The sequence below is a fragment of the Macrobrachium rosenbergii genome, chromosome 42 (assembly GCF_040412425.1).
Source record: "Macrobrachium rosenbergii isolate ZJJX-2024 chromosome 42, ASM4041242v1, whole genome shotgun sequence".
Taxonomy (NCBI): Eukaryota; Metazoa; Arthropoda; class Malacostraca; order Decapoda; family Palaemonidae; genus Macrobrachium; species Macrobrachium rosenbergii.
In genome coordinates, this window is record NC_089782.1 from 57,090,837 (window position 1) to 57,108,331 (window position 17,495).

A 17,495-nucleotide genomic window follows, 5' to 3' on the forward strand; every position below is an offset into this window, starting at 1 on the left:
TAGGTCTTCCTAGCTCTGGGAGTCAATTTGTGGATGTATGATTCACCCAGTATGGAAGGTGGGTATTCAGCCTTTACAAGAGCACATGATGGTATGGGCATCACCCCATTCTTAATGCAGTACTCATTAAGAACCCGTTGGCTCATCAGGTTTTTGTGTGAAGAGGTGATCATGTTTGATCACCTGCATGATGTTTTACTTGTGGAATGTTGCCCACTGGACTTAGATATGATTTCCTTGGGGCAGCAGTGGCTGTTCATGGGCTGGATAGGGAGCCCAGCTCCTTGTGAGACAGGTAGCACCTCATGTAGGTATCCTGTTGGCAGGAGTTGGGATAGCAGGGACACACACACACACACACACACACACACACACACACACACACACACACACACACACACACACACTCTCTCTCTCTCTCTCTCTCTCTCTCTCTCTCTCTCTCTCTCTCTCTCTCTCTCTCTCTCTCTCTCTCAGTATGGAGATTCAAAAGTGCCATTTAGTATACAAACTGGATGGACAAGAGCGCAGGTTAGCTATCTGACTGGGCACAAATTTTCTAGTGATGAAGGGATGCATGTTCCCCCCCTCTCTTGGCAAGGGGAGAGGGGGGTTGACAGTAAGCAAACTCATTGATTGTTTTTGCCTGATTTTAGTCTCCAACACTTCTGTTTGGGTTCTTACAGCCTGATTGAGTAATTGCGTACAAACTCATTACTCAGTGGTCCAGTTGTCTAGCAACTGCCACATCCCATATGTTGGACCAGGAAGGTGTCATCCCGGGTCTGTTCAGATAGTTCCCAGATTTCCTCCCACCAAGGGGTAATGTAGAGAACAAAGGTTTGTATTTGTGTAGGAACAAGTAGCAAATTTGAAAAAGTAATTAGTATTTTTCCTAAAATACAAACCTGAAGTTCTTCTACCTTGTCAGTAAAGTTTTAATGGCCATTCCAGTTCATGTTTGCAAGCCAAATTCCTATGTAAAGAACTTCAGGTTTGTATCTTAGGAAAAATACAAATTACTGTCCTATTAAAATTTGCCATATAACATTATTCTAAACAGTGCTGTTTGAATATATTTTTAACTGTGTATTCTTTCTTTATTTCAGAACAGCCCTGCTGAAGAATTGAACATCAGAGTTTTGTCAGAAGTGATATGAAAGTTGGTCAAAATAATTTTCAGTGTTTTGAAAGGCAGATATAAGCATATAATAGTTGTTATGTAAGGAAGATATGAAATGCAAAGAAGTATTATAACATTATTGGAGATCACATATACAATAAGTTGATATTATTTGTTTGGAAGACTTTATTTGTTTTGATATATTTGTTGTGCACAGTTTGTTATGAAGCAACGGTAATTAGAAGTCTCGTTGATAAGAATTCGTCTAAAATGTTCAAGTAGATTTTACCTAAATCTTTGAAATATTTAAGGTTTTCATTTACATATTGTATATCTTTTGTGCATCCTAAATTGTTCATTTTGTGTGTTGATAAGTTTGTGCAGTTTAATATATTTGGGTTATTTGCTTTGATATGATAAAAACCTGTCTGCATACAGACCACATATGAAGGAAATATAGAACTAATAAGACAGAATGCAAACAGTTCACAAGAGCCAGCCCTTATGACATAAATTTGGTTAATTGAAGCAATTGGTCCTTTCAACTTTTGTGTTCAGGAAAGAGCAGGGATATTTGGGATAGTAGGGCAAAAATGGATTTGGAGCTGCGTCTTGAAGACTGCGTGAAAATGGCGGTTGAAAACTTATTGTCATTTTCTTTAATAAGACCAAAAGCTGAAAATATGGAGACACATCAAGGTGGACCCACAAGCAATAGCTCTTCATTTTTAGATTCCTCTGTACAAGTCAAAACTGAACCAGTGCATGTTCAGCCTGATGAAATACATTCAGGCAGTTCATGCATGTCTGTAGAAGATGTAATTGACCCACTAAATTGTGAAGAGGAATGTGGAAATGATACTGGGGAAGGAAATTCTCATTTGCAAACAGCTGCCAGAGGCATTTTTCATGAAAGTCACACAAGAAACAACAAAGAACTTATGCTTGAGGACTTTTCGCAGACAGTTGATATGGGAGGAAAGTTATTATCCTGTTTGGAATGTGGAAAAAAGTTTTCTCAGAACAGTCATCTTAAAAGACACATTAGAACTCATACAAAAGAGAAGCCTTTCTCTTGCACAGACTGTGGAAGCGGATTTCCTTCCTCCGGTGACTTGAAAAGGCACAGGAGAACTCACACAGGTGAGAAGCCATTCTCTTGCACTGAATGCCAAAGTAGTTTCTCTAACTCGACACATCTCAAAACTCACATGAGAACTCATACAGGAGAAAAGCCATTCTCTTGCAGTGAATGTCAGAGTACATTTTCACGAGCAGGTAGCTTAAAAATCCACATGAGAATCCACACTGGAGAAAAACCATTTACTTGCACTGAATGTCATAGTAGTTTTTCTGAGTCAGGTCATTTGAGAAGGCATATGAGAACTCATACAGGAGAGAAGCCTTTCAGCTGCCCCGAATGCCAAAGTACGTTTTCTCAGTCGAGTCATCTGAAAATACACATGGTGACTCATACAGGAGAGAAGCCTTATACTTGCCCAGAATGTCAGACTAGTTTTGCTCAGTCCAGTAACCTCAGAATGCACATGAAGACTCATACTGGGGAAAAGCCATTTGGATGCACTCAGTGTAAAAGTAGGTTTGCTAATTCTGCTCATCTCAAAATCCACATGAGAATTCACACGGGAGAGAAACCATTTTCTTGCACAGAATGCCGTAGCAGTTTCTCTCGCTCAAGTCATCTCAAAAGGCACATGAGAACCCACACAGGAGAAAAGCCTTTTACTTGCACTGAATGTCAAAGTGATTTCTCTCTCTGAGCAATCTCAAAACACACATGCGAACCCACACGGGAGAGAAGCCGATACTTGCACTGTGTGTCAGAGTAGTTTTCTCATTCTGGTCACCTCAAGAGGCACATGAGAACTCACATGGGGAAGAAGTCGTTCACGTGTGCTGAATGTCAGAGTAGTTTCACACATGTGAATAGTCTCAAAACACACATGAGAATTCATAAATGAACGATACTGCTATTATATGATTAACATTAAATTAATTTTCATCTCGTGGGTAATGTTGAAGAGCACTTGAGGATTCACACAGGAAAAATACAGTTAACATGAGCTAAAAAATGAAAGTAGTCTGTCTCAGTCAGGTGATGTTACTTGCCCAGAACACATGTGAGAATGGTGTTGCTTGTTTGCATTACATGTCAAAATGGGTTTTTCTTTTAATTTTCATTTTCAAAGTACCTGTATAGCTACATGAAACCTCATTCATTGACACTGAATAGGGAAATTGTCACCCTGAACCATACAATACAGAGTAGTAAAAGAATTGAAACACCGAGAGAGAAACTATCCAGGCTGAAGTAATGTGATCTGTTTTCAGGTACAGTAGTGCCTCAGTTTTTTGGATTTGGTAACATCTGTGATATATAACAGTAATTAATGAGCTTTAATTTACTGCATGTTAGACTCTTTGTTTCGTGTGGACGAGATTATAACTGCTGAGTGACTAAGTTCTTCAGTAATGTGCAGCAATCATGGTATGTTGTGTCTCTATATCTTTGCTCTTAACAAGCATTCTCTTTTATGCTGTATTAAATTAAATATGGCTCCACCAAAATGGGCAGTTGCAAAGCATATGTAAGTGGAGTTGCAAATTGATTACCTTGATGGGGACATGCCAGTGAAATTTTTAATGTAATGATTTGGTATTGGAAAGCAATGTGTGGGACATTAAGAAACCAGTAGATACAGTTTGTTCTTTTGTAAATAAATATATTTTTCGTATAATGTTTTGGGTGGCAGAAAGCACATGAAAATGGGTTGGGAAGAGGCTGTTGGAGAATCATTGTCGGCACTCTATACATGGTGTCCAACTAATGACAGCCACAGAAAAATTTACACAGTATCTTGATGCAAGAAATTTTGGTGCAAAGGAGGCCTGTTTGTGGCAGATCCTCAATAGATGCAGAATTGTAAAATATAAAGATATCATAGAAAATTGGAGTTTTCACCTTGAGAAAATTAAGCCTTTTCAAGAAAAGTTTTAGAGGTTAACTAAGGATGAACAGTTCACTGGTGAATAGATTTTTGTAAGCCAGTGAAAGTAGTTTATCTTATAAAATGCTTCCTGAAAATATGGAGTTTCACAATGCATGAGTGGAACTGCAGTTCTGCATTAACACATGCTAATGCTATTTGGCTTCAGAACCTTAAACGTTGTGTAGTTGGCTGTATAGCCAGGGTTTTTTGACTGCTTGTTAGTGAGATGGAGTCTCCCTCTAGGTTACTATAGCAGTCAAAAGGCTTGATTCTCTCTCTCTATTTTTGGAGTTTTTTTTTTTTTAGGTGAACTGTGCTGGCAGTCTGCAAGAAATATCAGACCAGTGCTGAAATTTAAAGTAGAAAGTGTTCATACTGTGCTTATTTACATGTGTTATCGTATGAAGAAATTTCAACTTGAGATGGCAGAATAGCAGTTACTTTTTTCCCCCCAAATGTTGCTTTTACAGTGCAGCCCATGAATTAAAATATAATTACAGTATAGCAATCAAGCAGTTCAGTAGCCAAAATTTTCCAGAATAGGTTATGGTAATGGGTGATTACTGAATAGGAAAGGTTATAACATTCACATGGAAGAGGAGAAGTGACAAAGTGAAATATAGGAATGTGGGTACCACCATGATAAAGTATAACTTTTGCCAAAATTATCCAATCCCCAGTATTATTGATGAACATTATAATTGTGCCAGCTGAGACCACCATTTCACATTCCTCCCCTAGACCTGTCCCAAGCCTTGACCCTGTCCATAGCCACACTGCTCCATGGGCCCTCCAAGCCCTACCTTGGACAACCCAGTGCCTTTCTCACCATTAGGAGGTTGTGTGACAATGCTAACTAAAATGGTGGTGTCATTTTTGGAATCCAACTTTGACCACTAATCTTTCTTGCATGTTCCTTCTTCTCCTAACTTTACTATTGTTTTCTTTTGCTTTTGTTTTTTATACTCATTTTGCTTTTTCTGTGCACATAATATGGATTTGAGTACTGCAACTTACCACTGTTTAGATGACATGTTGATGCTTACATGTACAAGGACTCTTCCTTCTTTTATGACCTCATTTTAATGGGTTGTTTTTATGCTATTTTTAGGTTTTATGCTGACGGTTATTTTTTTATTTGAAGTTTAACTATGCAGTTAAGCATAATGAATACACATTGACTGAATGTGGTAAGTATTAGTATTTTGTGGGTAAATGATAAGAAGGGAAATATGGTCTTTACAGAAAGTAAAATTAATTATTGCAATACACTCCTGAACACCTGGATTAGCCTTGGTCACTGACCAGCCCAAACATATCCCTATAATTTTACCCACAAAGTGGCTAATTAACTGTCAGCGTTACCAACGCTACAGGAAGAATCTTGTCAAATGAGTTACCTGAGTTACCGTTGACAACTCTGCTGCAAATACTGGCCGACATCCCCAATTGTTATTAGTTCGCCGTGCTGTGTGGATGTGTCCCGCATCAGGCGAACTTTTGGTCATTTAGCTCGACCCCCATGTAAAGAATTTGGATATCAGATCACGACTTTGGACTGTTTTCAATGCCTTTTCTTCTGGATTTACGCATTTTGACGGGATTTGGAACTCCTGTCCCAGTTTTGACTTTGGATCGGAACTTTGGACTCGTTATGGATAAATCAGAAAAGAAGACGTCGCCGTCTGCTAGCACCACAGCTTCTACTTCGTCCACAGCATTGACGACCGAGCCTTCTACTGCTGGAGATGCTGCCGCTCATTGGTCCTGCATGTCCTGCAAGCGTAGGATGAGTACCCTCAAAAACGATTGACACTGTTTGTAATTTATGTAGGAAGGTTCAGTGTAGTATCAGTCAGAGATGTGACGAGTGTAGGTCCTGGTCAGTAGATCAAATGGAGGATTATATGAAACAGAAAATCCTTAGCCTCGAAGAATAAGTGCAGCTCAGGACCAACTGTAGGGTTAAAATCAGTAGATAAGGAAGTGTTAGGTTCAGATTTATTCAGGAAGTTAGACGACAAGTTATCATCCAGTATGTCTGGCCTATTTTCTAGCCTGATGAGTAAGTTAACTGAGAATAGAGATAGTGGTAGCAGTAGCATAGTTAATTCTAATTGTTCCAGAACCAGCCCTAACGGGTGCCGGGGGTCATGGAGAATCGCAAGCCTCGAAGGTAGGTTCTGCCAGCCCCCCGGCATGGAGCAGGCAGTGTTGGCAGCAGATTCCCCCCTTCCCACTCAAGGCGTAAGTTTTGAGTTTGATGTAGTTAGGTAAGACACAGATGAGTGGGGAAAATAGGTTAGGAAGTGTTCAGGAAGAGAAGTGGAAGGTGCAGTCTTTTTCGGGTTCAGGTTCGGTTGGGGTTTCTATTGTGACGACTTCGTCTTTGGATCCATCTTCGGTTTTATTTCCTGCTTCAAGTTCTTTACAACAGAAGGTTTCTAAGTCCGTGGTTTGTCGTTTGGGTGTGGTTTCAGGTTTGTCGGGTTCTGAAGTGTTGGAGAATGCTCCTTCGTCTTGGAAGGTTCCCTTTCCTTCGGTGGATGAGTTTGGTTCGTCTTGCAGTGGTGGTGATTCTGGTGATCAGGTTTTCAATTTGGCTCACTATAATGCAGAATTGTTGGGTTTATCACAGGGTTATAGATTACTAGTTAGGCGGTGTTTCAATTTTGGGTTTTCTAATAAAGTATTCACGATCACGTCTTGAAGAATTTTCCTCAGTTTGCTAATGATGTCTGTCAAGATTATCAAAGGGGAACAGAGTTGGTCTAGTTTCTTTCTCTAAAAACTATGGCCTCTTCTGCTGCTTCTGAGTTTTCCTTTTTCCCCGATTTCTTCTAAGCCTTCTTCCAATGTCTTTACACAATCTTCTTTATCAGGTCACTCTTCAGAGGGCTCTTTGGAGTCTCCTCTCGCTCATCCTGTTTTCTTTGCCATTAGTAGAGCAAAGAATTTTCATTGGTTCAATCCTGTAATGTTGGAGTTTCGGCAGATCCCGCTCTCTCTTCGGGGTTGAGGTAAGGTGTACCTTTGGCAGGGCTGTCGTCTTTAGCACCTTACATGGGTCCTGTAGTTTTCTCAGGCTTCTGGTCTAGGTGCTTCACAGGCGGTTGAGGAGTCTTCCACAACTCCGTACTTTCACCCTTTACTGGGTTTAAAACGTAAATATGTCCACCATGGTTCTTGCAGATGTTACGACAGTTGGCGTTTCGTTTGCATCATCGTTGAGTGTATCAGTGCTGATGGTCTCCTCAGCCTCTCCTTTCACTAGAGTAGCTGGTAATTTTCCTTCTTCGGTCCCTATTGGTTCCACAGCTTGTAGCTTGTCCTGAGAAACACCTTTGAGTACTGGACCAGTAGGTATGTTCTCCACCTGTCCAACGTCGACGGTAGGTGCTGTGGTGGTTACTCCGAGTGTGGCTTCTTTCTTTTTCTCTCCTCTTTCTACTTCTTTCTAATACCTGTGGCTATTTCTGTTCCTCCTTCTAAGGTGTTCAATGTGGGTTCGGCTTTGGTTCCGGGTCATCAGGGAGTTCTTCCTCCCTCTCCCTTAATCAGTGTGACTTCAGCTCCGGATATCCTTACTGGTGCAGCGTTGGTTCATCTGGCATTGGGTGGATTGGGTGTTGCGGCCTCTCCACTCGCAGGGGTGGGCATTTGTCGCCCAGGTGTGGTCAGCTCAGGTGTTACGTCATCGTCGCTGGGTGTGCGGGGTTTGCGCAGTCGAGTGCGTCTGACTCAAGAGTTTTGTCATTGGCTTTAGTTGGTGCAGGGTTTGCACAACCAGGTTACAGTTGGCTCAGGTATGATGGGGTCAGGTATGTCAGGTGTTGGTCTCACACATCCTGGTGTATCGAGTTCCGGGTTATTGGGTGCAGCTCTTGCAGGTGGTCAGTCTGTCTCTTTTCCTGTCCCGGTTTGGTCAGACCAGTCTGACAGAGAATGCGCTCTTGAAGAAGAGGAGCAGATGCCAGATATAGGTTTTTTCTCCAGCGAATGAAAGTGTGTATAAGCAGATGGTGGACTTTATCCATTCTCTTTATTCACAGTCCAGGCTCCTGAGGAACCTACACAACCAAACCAAGCAATGTTTGAATCGTTGTATGCAACTAAACCAGTAGTCTCCCAAACATCAAGTAAACCGGTCAGGTTTGGCCGATTCGGGCAGGTGTTGAGGGAGGAGGACTCCAGGTTAGCTTCTCTTATCAGGTCGGGTAGACAGGATTCAACCTTGCTTCCTAATCGGAAGGGGTTCTATAGGGTAGCGGGTAACCCTTCTGCCAGTGTCAGAGTTCCTCTCAACGAATCTGTTGAGGCTCTTCTCTCTCAGGTTCCTTCGTCGAATCGTTTGGTAGTGGTTACATCTCATGAGGCTTGTATTTTGGAGGACACTTTTCGCAGCCAGTCTGAGGCCTAGTCCCACTCTATGTGGATGTTGTCTGGGTTGATGGGGTTTCTCAAACAAGATGGATATACTCCCTCCAATCCTGTGCTGTTTGACAACCTCATCACTTCGGTTTTGATGGGGTTCGCATACCAGGCTAGCATTTTGGGTGGCTGTACAACGTTCTTTGGCAAGAAGAGGAAGTACTTCTTTTTAAATCATCCTCCGCCTCACTATAAGGACATACATAAGAGGGTTCTGTTGAGGGCGCCTTTTGCGCTCTGCAAGTCTTTTTAGAGAGGAGAATGTCTCCTCCAGAGAGAAGAATGTCTCCTCCATGGTCAATTTTGTGTCGTCGTCAGCAGTAGCGTCACAAGAGGCTATGATTTGTGTGGCTGCTTAGGGTTCAGGTGATGTGGCCAGTATGACGAACTTTGTTGCTTCTAACTCATATCTCCAGTGTCGGAAATTATGCATCGTGGATGGTACAAAATGTTGAAGTATCTAGCCCTTGGCTGATCCTTGCCTCCCCCTCAGAGGAGCTAGTAGGGTGAAGGACTTCTTATTGAACCTATGCAAGATACGAGGAATTCGTCTAATCTTTGCCAAGAGTTGCCTGGTTCCAACACAATCTATAACCTTTGAGGTTTTTTTTTCCCAACCCTGGAGAGAATCCAGTTGGTCCTTCAGCAAGTAGAGGTGTTCCTGTCCAACAGGGAACAGCCGGTACCAGCTTGGAGAAGCCTCTTAGGGAGAATGTCCTCTCTCTCTCTTTTAATTCCAGGGTCTCGTCTCCGGCTGCATTTCTCTTCAGGTATGTCTCGGGAATCGCTGGGACTTCCGCAACGAGAACGCAGTTATAGTCTGGAGCGATTCTTGCCTGTCGGATCTTCTGTGGTGTTCAGAAGAAGTGCATCTGACACCCGGAAGGTCTTTCGACTCCCCTCTTCCCGACGTTCATCTGTACTCAGAAGCCTCAGATCAAGGTTGGGTAGCAACCTTGGAGGAAACTCAGGCTTCAGGCCTCTGGAGGGATCGGGAACAAGAGGAGTCAATAAATCTTCATGAACTCAGGGCTGTAAAGGAAGCCCTCAGGTGTTTTTCAGTCCTAGTGCGCAACAGAGTAATGTCTCTGTTTGGCAACACCGTGACTCCATGTCGTATCTGAAGAACTCAGGGGGATCAAGATCAACAGAACTCAAGACTATAACACAGAGTCCTGAGAAGGTGTGAAGAACGGAAGGTGTCTCTTCTTCCCCAACTTGTATCGGAGAGTCTCAACATACTGGCTGGCTTGTTAAGTTGCTCTTGTCAGGTATTGGGGGGAGAGTGGACTTTGGCTCAGAAAGTAGTATGTCAGGTTCTCCGGAAGTGGCCAGCATCTGTGGACTTTTTCGCAGTGAGATTAAACCATCGTCTTCCAGTTTATTTCTCACCAGTGGTGGATCCCATGTCGATAGGCACCATTGCGATGTTACAAAATTGGAATCACATGCAGGTGTATGCTTTCCGCCATTCGGTCTCATTCATCAGGTAATCAGGAAATTGTGGGAGAGTGTCAAGACTCTAATAGCACCTTGCTGGCCCTACGCCCTTGGCTTCTGGAACTCCTAAGCTCCTTACGGAAGTTCTGATGTTCCTTCCCATGCGGAAGATCTCAGACAACCGCATTTTCACCATTATCATCCAAACCCTCGCTTGTTGAACCTAGTTGCAGGGCGACTGCCGAGCGAGCAGCTAGACAGACCGAACTCTCTAAAGCTGTGTCTAGACAGCATTCTTTCAGCTTGATAAAGTCAACCCGTACGCTTTACCAGGTCAGCAGGACAATATATAGAAGTTGGTGTCGCAAGGAAGGTCATTCCATCTCTAGAGCTTCCATAGCCAAAATAGCTGATTTTCTTTTATTCCTTCGGAAAGTCAAGGTTCTTTCGTATTCGGCTGTTGCTGACTACCGCTCAACGCTTAGCAGTACATGTAGTTTCCATCTTCCCGAAAGTTTCTAGTAGTAAGATCATCCACGATTCATTGCATTCCTTTAAGATTAAACGTCCTGTCTTGCCGACTTGGGCTCCTCCATGGGATTTGTCGGAAGTTCTAACGTTAAGACAACTGATTAGAAGGTGTTTTTTCTTACGACTTTAACTACAGCTAGAAAGGTGGGCGAGCTTCAGGCAGTTTCTAGGCTGGTTTCCTAGGTCGGAAATGATATGTATTTGTCTCTTCTTCCGGAATTCATGGCGAAGTCGGAGTCGAAGGTTAACCCTCTGCCTCGTTCATTTAGGGTTCTTTATCTGCAAGAGTTCGTTACCAGCAATCCAACGGAGATGTCCTTATGTCCAGTGCGAGCATTAAAGTCTATTTATCAAAGGTTGAGAAGCTCCGTCTGCATCCGCGTACATTTCTCGTCTCTCCACGGAATCCTTCCCGTCCGCTGTCAAAGAATGCGATTGGTTACTTTGTGAGGGAGATGATTTCCCAGGCTTCTCAGGGTTCTTCGTCATCTTCGAGCTCTGTAGTACCCCGAGCGCACAGTATTCTGAGTATGGCCACTTCATCTTCATTTCTAAGGAATTGTTCAGTGTCTTCTATTCCGGAGACAGCTATTTGGAAGTCTGTCTCAATGTTTACTTCCTTTTACTTAGGAGACATTCAGTTCGCCTCGTCGGAGGGTTATTCTCTTAGTCCGTGTGTTGTGGCTAACTCTATTATCTAGGGTGCTTTCATTTAGCTGAGGTGGTATTCTCTTAGTGCGGAGGTTCTTAGTTAACCAGATAGAGAAATTCCTTTTAGTTTTTAGAATCTTAGGCAGCAGTAATAGTATAATCACATGAACTTAGATTTAGTACATTTTTAAGTATCTTAGTTTTTGATAATTTCCCTACGAGAGTCCAAGGGGGTTCTCTAGTAGGTTAGGCTCTTTCGTCAGCGCAGAGACACTTCTTCGCTCATCAATCGTCGGGCCTTATCCGGAGGATCAGCGGCTTGGCACACTGCTTCATTCCCCTCCATACATGAGAGGCTCTGAATAGCCACATGGGAGGTTCATCATACTCCTCCATACATGAGAGGTTCTGAATAGCCACATGGGAGGTTCATCATACTCCTCCATACATGAGAGGCTCTGAATAGCCACATGGGAGGTTCATCATACTCCTCCATACATGAGAGGTTCTGAAGAGCCACATGGGAGGTTCATCATACTCCTCCATACATGTGAGGTTCTGAAGAGCCACATGGGAGGTTGACAGACCGAGACAGTACTGACCTGACTGATGATCAAAGTGCTCTCCAGCATGTCTCTTCACTGAAAGCATTGATTGATATGGTGAGTGTCTGACTAAACAGATATCCTATGCAGAGCAGGTCAGTGAGCTACCATCTCTGCGGTTGTAAAAAGGGGGCAAGCCACAACCTAGATGAGTCTCCCTCCAGCATTTCTCTTCACCAAAAGCATTGATTGATATGGTGACACACATTTACACATAGTAGGTTGATAATGCGTTACCTGCTTATTCTCCATTGACAGGTCGGGCTGAATTAGATTGGTCCCGCCTCCATTAAAATTTTGTTAATCAGGCTAATTCAGGTGTTCAGGGAGTTTATTGTAATATGAAGTTTTCATAATAAAACTAATATTGTAATACTTACCTGAACACCTGAATGATTCCCACCCTCCTCCCCACTTCAGTTTTTGATAGTAAGTGACTCAACTGGGGATGTTGGCCTCTGTCGGCCGGTATTTGCAGCAGCAATGTCAACAGTACCTCGGGTAACTCATTTGACAAGATTTTTCCTGTAGCATTGGTAACGCTGACAGTTAATTACCCACTTTGTGGGTAAAATTATGGGAATTTAGTTCAGGCTGGTTAGTGACCAGGGCTAATTTAGGTATTCAGGTAAGTATTACAATATTAGTTTTATTATGAATACTTCATTTATGTCACAAACCCAGCAGTCTATATTTGCCTAATCTTGCATTTAGTGTCTCCTTGGATGAACCCCCTGAAAATAGAATGCTCTACATGACAGGTATTTCTTTGGGTGCCACCTCTATTGGTGACAGCAATAGTTACTTCCCGATATTTTCCAAGCATATTAAAGGATGTGTAAAGTTGGGAGGTGGTCACATTGTTATGTAAACTGAAGGGTTTATTATAAAAAAAATATTATTTGGGATGAATCTTACCTACTGTTAAAGTTAGCTGATTTAGTTAGCTTATATCTCCGCGCCTATAGGCGAGTTGGCATTCAAACAAAATTTTTAATAGCTGTCGGGATGACTGTCTAGTACACCTGTTCTCCACCAGGTGTGTTTTGAATGTTTTAACTCTTGTCAGAATTCTCCTTGCTGCCATTGTGTATAGGCACATGTTGGTATTTTATGGATGTTTGCTGCTATCATTGTACTGTACATCTATATTTCCTAGGATGCCTCCACTGGAATCAAGGCTAAGAACGTCAGGTTCTGGAGGAATGATTACTGTGTTAGCAAGTTCTTGGTTTTTTAGGAGATACACACTGTTTACGTTGGCTGTAATGGTATAAGTGCGATCTTGAAAATAGATGTGAGGACGTAGGGATTTTTGAAGGCCGTTCTGCTTAAGTTCATTAGTATAGGAAGAGAAGGGAAGCAGATAGATTGTGAAAGCAAATAGTTAAGTCAGGTCACCAACCTGTCATTTCTCTCTCTTCTCCAGGTCCTTCATTTGTAGTTATCCATACTCAGTCTAGGCTTTTCCTTTGCTAATGCTTTAGTTAGTACTGAGGCTTCCTCTTTAGCTCCACCTTCCACTCCCCTCAGTTCAGGAAAAGCGTATTGAGAATTTGCAACGGGATGTAAACCTTATTTTGATCAGTACAAGGTTTGTCTGAATTGGTTAGAGAATCGGTCCAGGCCCCCCATAGTGTGTGCGACAGTTGGAAGAGTCCGCTGCCAGGGTACCGGGTCAGTTCTCAGGGGGATGTGGTTCTGTGCCCTCCATCACTTGCCTCTCCATTTTTCACACTCCGTGTCTTGTATAATGCATTAGCTGAAAGATCATTTTAGTTAATGTTAATCTTCGCTACACATGCGACTTCTGCCATCATCGGCACTTAATATGAGGTTGTTAGCCCCAATATGATTAATTATTTAGGTATAGACAGTTTTATTAGAAATAATGTCTGTAGCTAGTTTTACTTACTCTGATGTTATGTCAACTCGGTCGATTGTTTAACTAATCTCTTCATCTTTTGCTCATTCTAAATCCTTGTCTGCTAGCCTATTCCTCTTTCTCTGTCGAAATGTACGTATTCTTTCTTTGCGTGCTTTTTCTTCGGTTATCGGCAAATCTCTTACTTATGCCTCAATTAATGTTTCTCTTTCCAAATCTACTATGGTTACAGTACCTTCTGTTGTTTCCAAGCTAGATATTATTCTAGCTACATAGCTTTCTAAGGATGTGTCCTATGGGAATGCTCTCAAGACTATGTTGACTCACTTCCGCCCCTCCTCCCAACATTTACCATTTTCTTTTGGTTTTTCACTCAACTGACTCGTGTGGACTCGACTAAGTCGCTTCAGACTGCGTTTCCGTCTCCCTTTCGTAGAGTCATGGATGCGATGCAGGTACTTGCCCTCTGGCGGAAGAAGAGTTTGAATCGGAGGCTCTCCTTCGATTTGATTGGCGTTTGCTGGAGCATTGCGCTTTGCTGTATCCTCATTTAGTTGAGGAAAGAGGCCACATAGAGAATAGGTCTCACTTGTCTTCGAGTATTTTGGTGCCTTTTAAATATTTGAAGAAGAGAACCCAAGCTTTCTCCTTCAATTAGAGTGTGTTTCGTAAGTTTTCTCGTGCTCTGGCACACAAAGCTCCCTTTAGGCCTGCCGGAGTTTGTCTTCTGGTTTTTTATGAAGTTGTGGAGCATTGCTTTTGCGATACAGATGCGTAAGCGGCACTTAAGCCATCTTTAGTAGAAGATTCAGTTTTCTCTTCTCTTTTCTGTGAAGAGACGAACTTGAGACTGACAAGTGCTTCAGACATGCTGAAACAGAGTCTCAGTTTAGATTGTTGAAGTTTTTATCTTTTACTGAACTTTTGCTCAGTATATTGCCTCTTCTCTGTGTCAGCATAGAGAGGTTGAGGGGCCAGCTTAGTGTGTTTTTGGTGCCAGCTTAGGGAGTTTGTGAAGCCACTTTAAGGGTTTTTGGTGCTAGCAGTAGTTGAGAGAGGAAGAGTGTTAGTTTTTAACTCCTTTATGATGCTGCACTCTAATGTTCTCAAGCTTACACTAACTCGTTTTGGAAGATGTGAGAACACTTATGCCCTTATCTGTAGTAAAGGCTTATGCTGCACAGGTTAAGGCGATGATGGAGGATATATTGGTACAAGTCTTGTTTTATACCTTTTGGGGGTAAGTTCAGCCCTCAGGTTTTGGCAGATGGCCAATTGCAAGCCTCCTGGCATGCTTGGAGAGACTCAGGAGCAGAACCATATGTGGTGGCAGCAGTGAAGGTGAAGGGGAGTTATGATTCCTTTTAGGTTCTTCACATGTTGAGTCTCCTATAGTGTAGCTGTTCCCTTGTCTTCTCCAGCAGGTCTCTCATTCTTTAGTAGGAGGTTGTCAATTAGAATTAGAGAGGATGAAATGGACCAGGCAATTTTACCTCTGACTTCTTCATAGCTCCGTAAGCAACTGGAGATTGGCAGCCATTATTGGACACACTGAGACTGAATAACTTTATGTATCTGTCCCCATGCTTTATGGTTTTTCCAGCATGGTTTTAGTGGCTTTCCAAAAGAATGCAAGAGACATTTTTCTGATACCAGTACATCCCCAGTCACACAAGTTCCTTCGAGGTGTATTTACAGAGGAGGTGTTGCTGGGGGGCTCATGTACAGTGTCTCTATAAGTATTCACAGGGAATTTGTTGCCATAGGTGGATGGTGTCGATTTTTAGGAGCAAGCAAGAAATCTTTCCTATTGAGTCACTGGTTCAAGTTGGCAAACTCTGTCAACAGTATCCCAAAGGCCAAGGATCTGTTGCTTCACCTGGCTTAGTCTCTTTGCATTATGATTTTCAGTCGACTTTCCTAAGTCCTCCTCATTCTTATCTAGTGATGTAGGGATGATACTTGAAATATGCAGGCTTGTCTTCTGACAGAAGACAAATAGGCACTTGCTTCTTGAAGAATTTTAGTCCTTAAAGGAAGCTTTGTAAGTGGTAAGGTCTTTCTTTGTTAGGAAACATGGCCTCACTGGGGATTTTGTGAGAATAATCAGGCTCAATTACAGTACAGTCTCAGCTTGAGACTACAACTGACAGCAATGTTCATTAAACTTGTTAGTAATCCAGGACCATCATTGTCACCAGGTTCTATAGAAGGGACTCTGTAACCAAGAGTTGACCATTTTATTATTAAATCTATGTCCAGGTTTTGTTTTTTCCCTCTGTCGTGTAACATGAAACAAAGAATTTTAACTAGTGTCGTTACACCTGTGTAGCCTACAACATAGAATGGTCAACACTGCACCTGGAAAAACTTACTACAGTGCCCCCATTTTTACACATTTCACATTTCCACGTTTCATTTGTTGCAGATTTTTGTGGAACACATTATTCACTTGTCCACGGGGGAATTTTCACTCATTCACGAATTTTTTCATAGAGCAATATTCACTAATTACTGTATTTTCATTTTATTTTCATGACTAAATACATTTTTATAACAAATGATATACTAATTTTGAAATGTTAATATTATTGTAAACACAGCACAATATCTATAAAATGTTTAATACATAATAAATCTAATACAAATCATAAACTTCTTAAGCTCACTCGGGGGCCCACCCTGGAATATCAGGTGGGCCCCAGAATGAGCTTAACAAGTTTACGATATCTCTCTCTCTAAACACAGCAAAGTATCTATTAAATGTTTACAGTAATACAAATTAAATCTTTAATACAAATCGTAAACTATTTAAGCTCATTCTGGGGCTCACCCTGGAATGATAGGTGCGCCCCAGAATGAGCTTAACAAGATTCTCTCTCTCTCTCTCTTGAGACACAACAAATTATCTATAAAATGTTTACAGCATACAAATTAAATAAATCTTTAATACAAATCATAAACTTGTTACGCTCATTCTGGAGCCCACCCAGGGATGATAGGTGGGCCCCAGAATGAGCTTAACAAGTTTCGATCTCTCTCTCTCTCTCTCTCTCTCTCTCTCTCTCTCTCTCTCTCTCTCTCTCTCTCTCTCTCTCTCTCTCTCGCTTTTAAAGGGTAATGTAAGATGTATTTTAAATTATATTACTGTACAGTATCTGAAATATTTGCTAATTATTTTCATTTTATTTTCCAGTGTGCTTTTATTGAAATGCAAAAACTTGTGCAGTAATTATGCATGGAAAATACAAAAAAATGAATGACAAAGTAACATCACGTTTATCTATAGAACTATACTGTACAAAACAAATAAACATACATGCATAAAAAATCAGTCTTTCTCTTATCTCAGAGAAAGAGAGAACTTTGTTGACATCAGATCACAGTAAGTTGCTGGTGACGAGACTTCACAATGGCTGGGAGGAGAGTGAGAATGTTGAGTGTTGCCTATGTATGAAATCGGATTTTAAATATTTTTACGGTGGTTAGAGACGAAACATCAACAATGATAAAATATTCCCTTTTGTACTGGTATAATATGCGTGATAATCAGAGTCAACTAAACTTGTAATGAAATATGGTACAATAAATCAGACAAAGCAGAAAATATGGCAACACTACCTTCGTTGATCTATGATGAACTTGCTGGATTTGTTTATATTTGTTGTTTTTTATGTTTACATATGAAATTTGGATTTAAAATATTTTTATGGTGATTAGAGCAATACAGGCAGTCCCCGGTTATTGGTGGGGCTGTCGTTCTGATGGCGTGACGATAAGCAAAAATTGGCGATAACCGAAAATCGGCAATTTTCAGC

General features: G+C 41.6%; 1 protein-coding gene across 1 annotated transcript in view; it reads left to right on the plus strand.

Moving 5' to 3' along the window:
* The window catches only part of LOC136828450 (gastrula zinc finger protein XlCGF57.1-like), a 135,334-nt gene extending 129,642 nt beyond the window's left edge, over positions 1 to 5,692 (plus strand). The window contains exon 2 of the mRNA XM_067086520.1: positions 1,110 to 5,692. Coding sequence (XP_066942621.1) covers positions 1,717 to 2,904 — 1,188 coding nt within the window. The 5' untranslated portion in view covers positions 1,110 to 1,716 and the 3' untranslated portion in view covers positions 2,905 to 5,692. The remainder of the gene's footprint in view (positions 1 to 1,109) is intronic.
* The last annotated feature ends 11,803 nt before the right edge of the window (positions 5,693 to 17,495 follow it).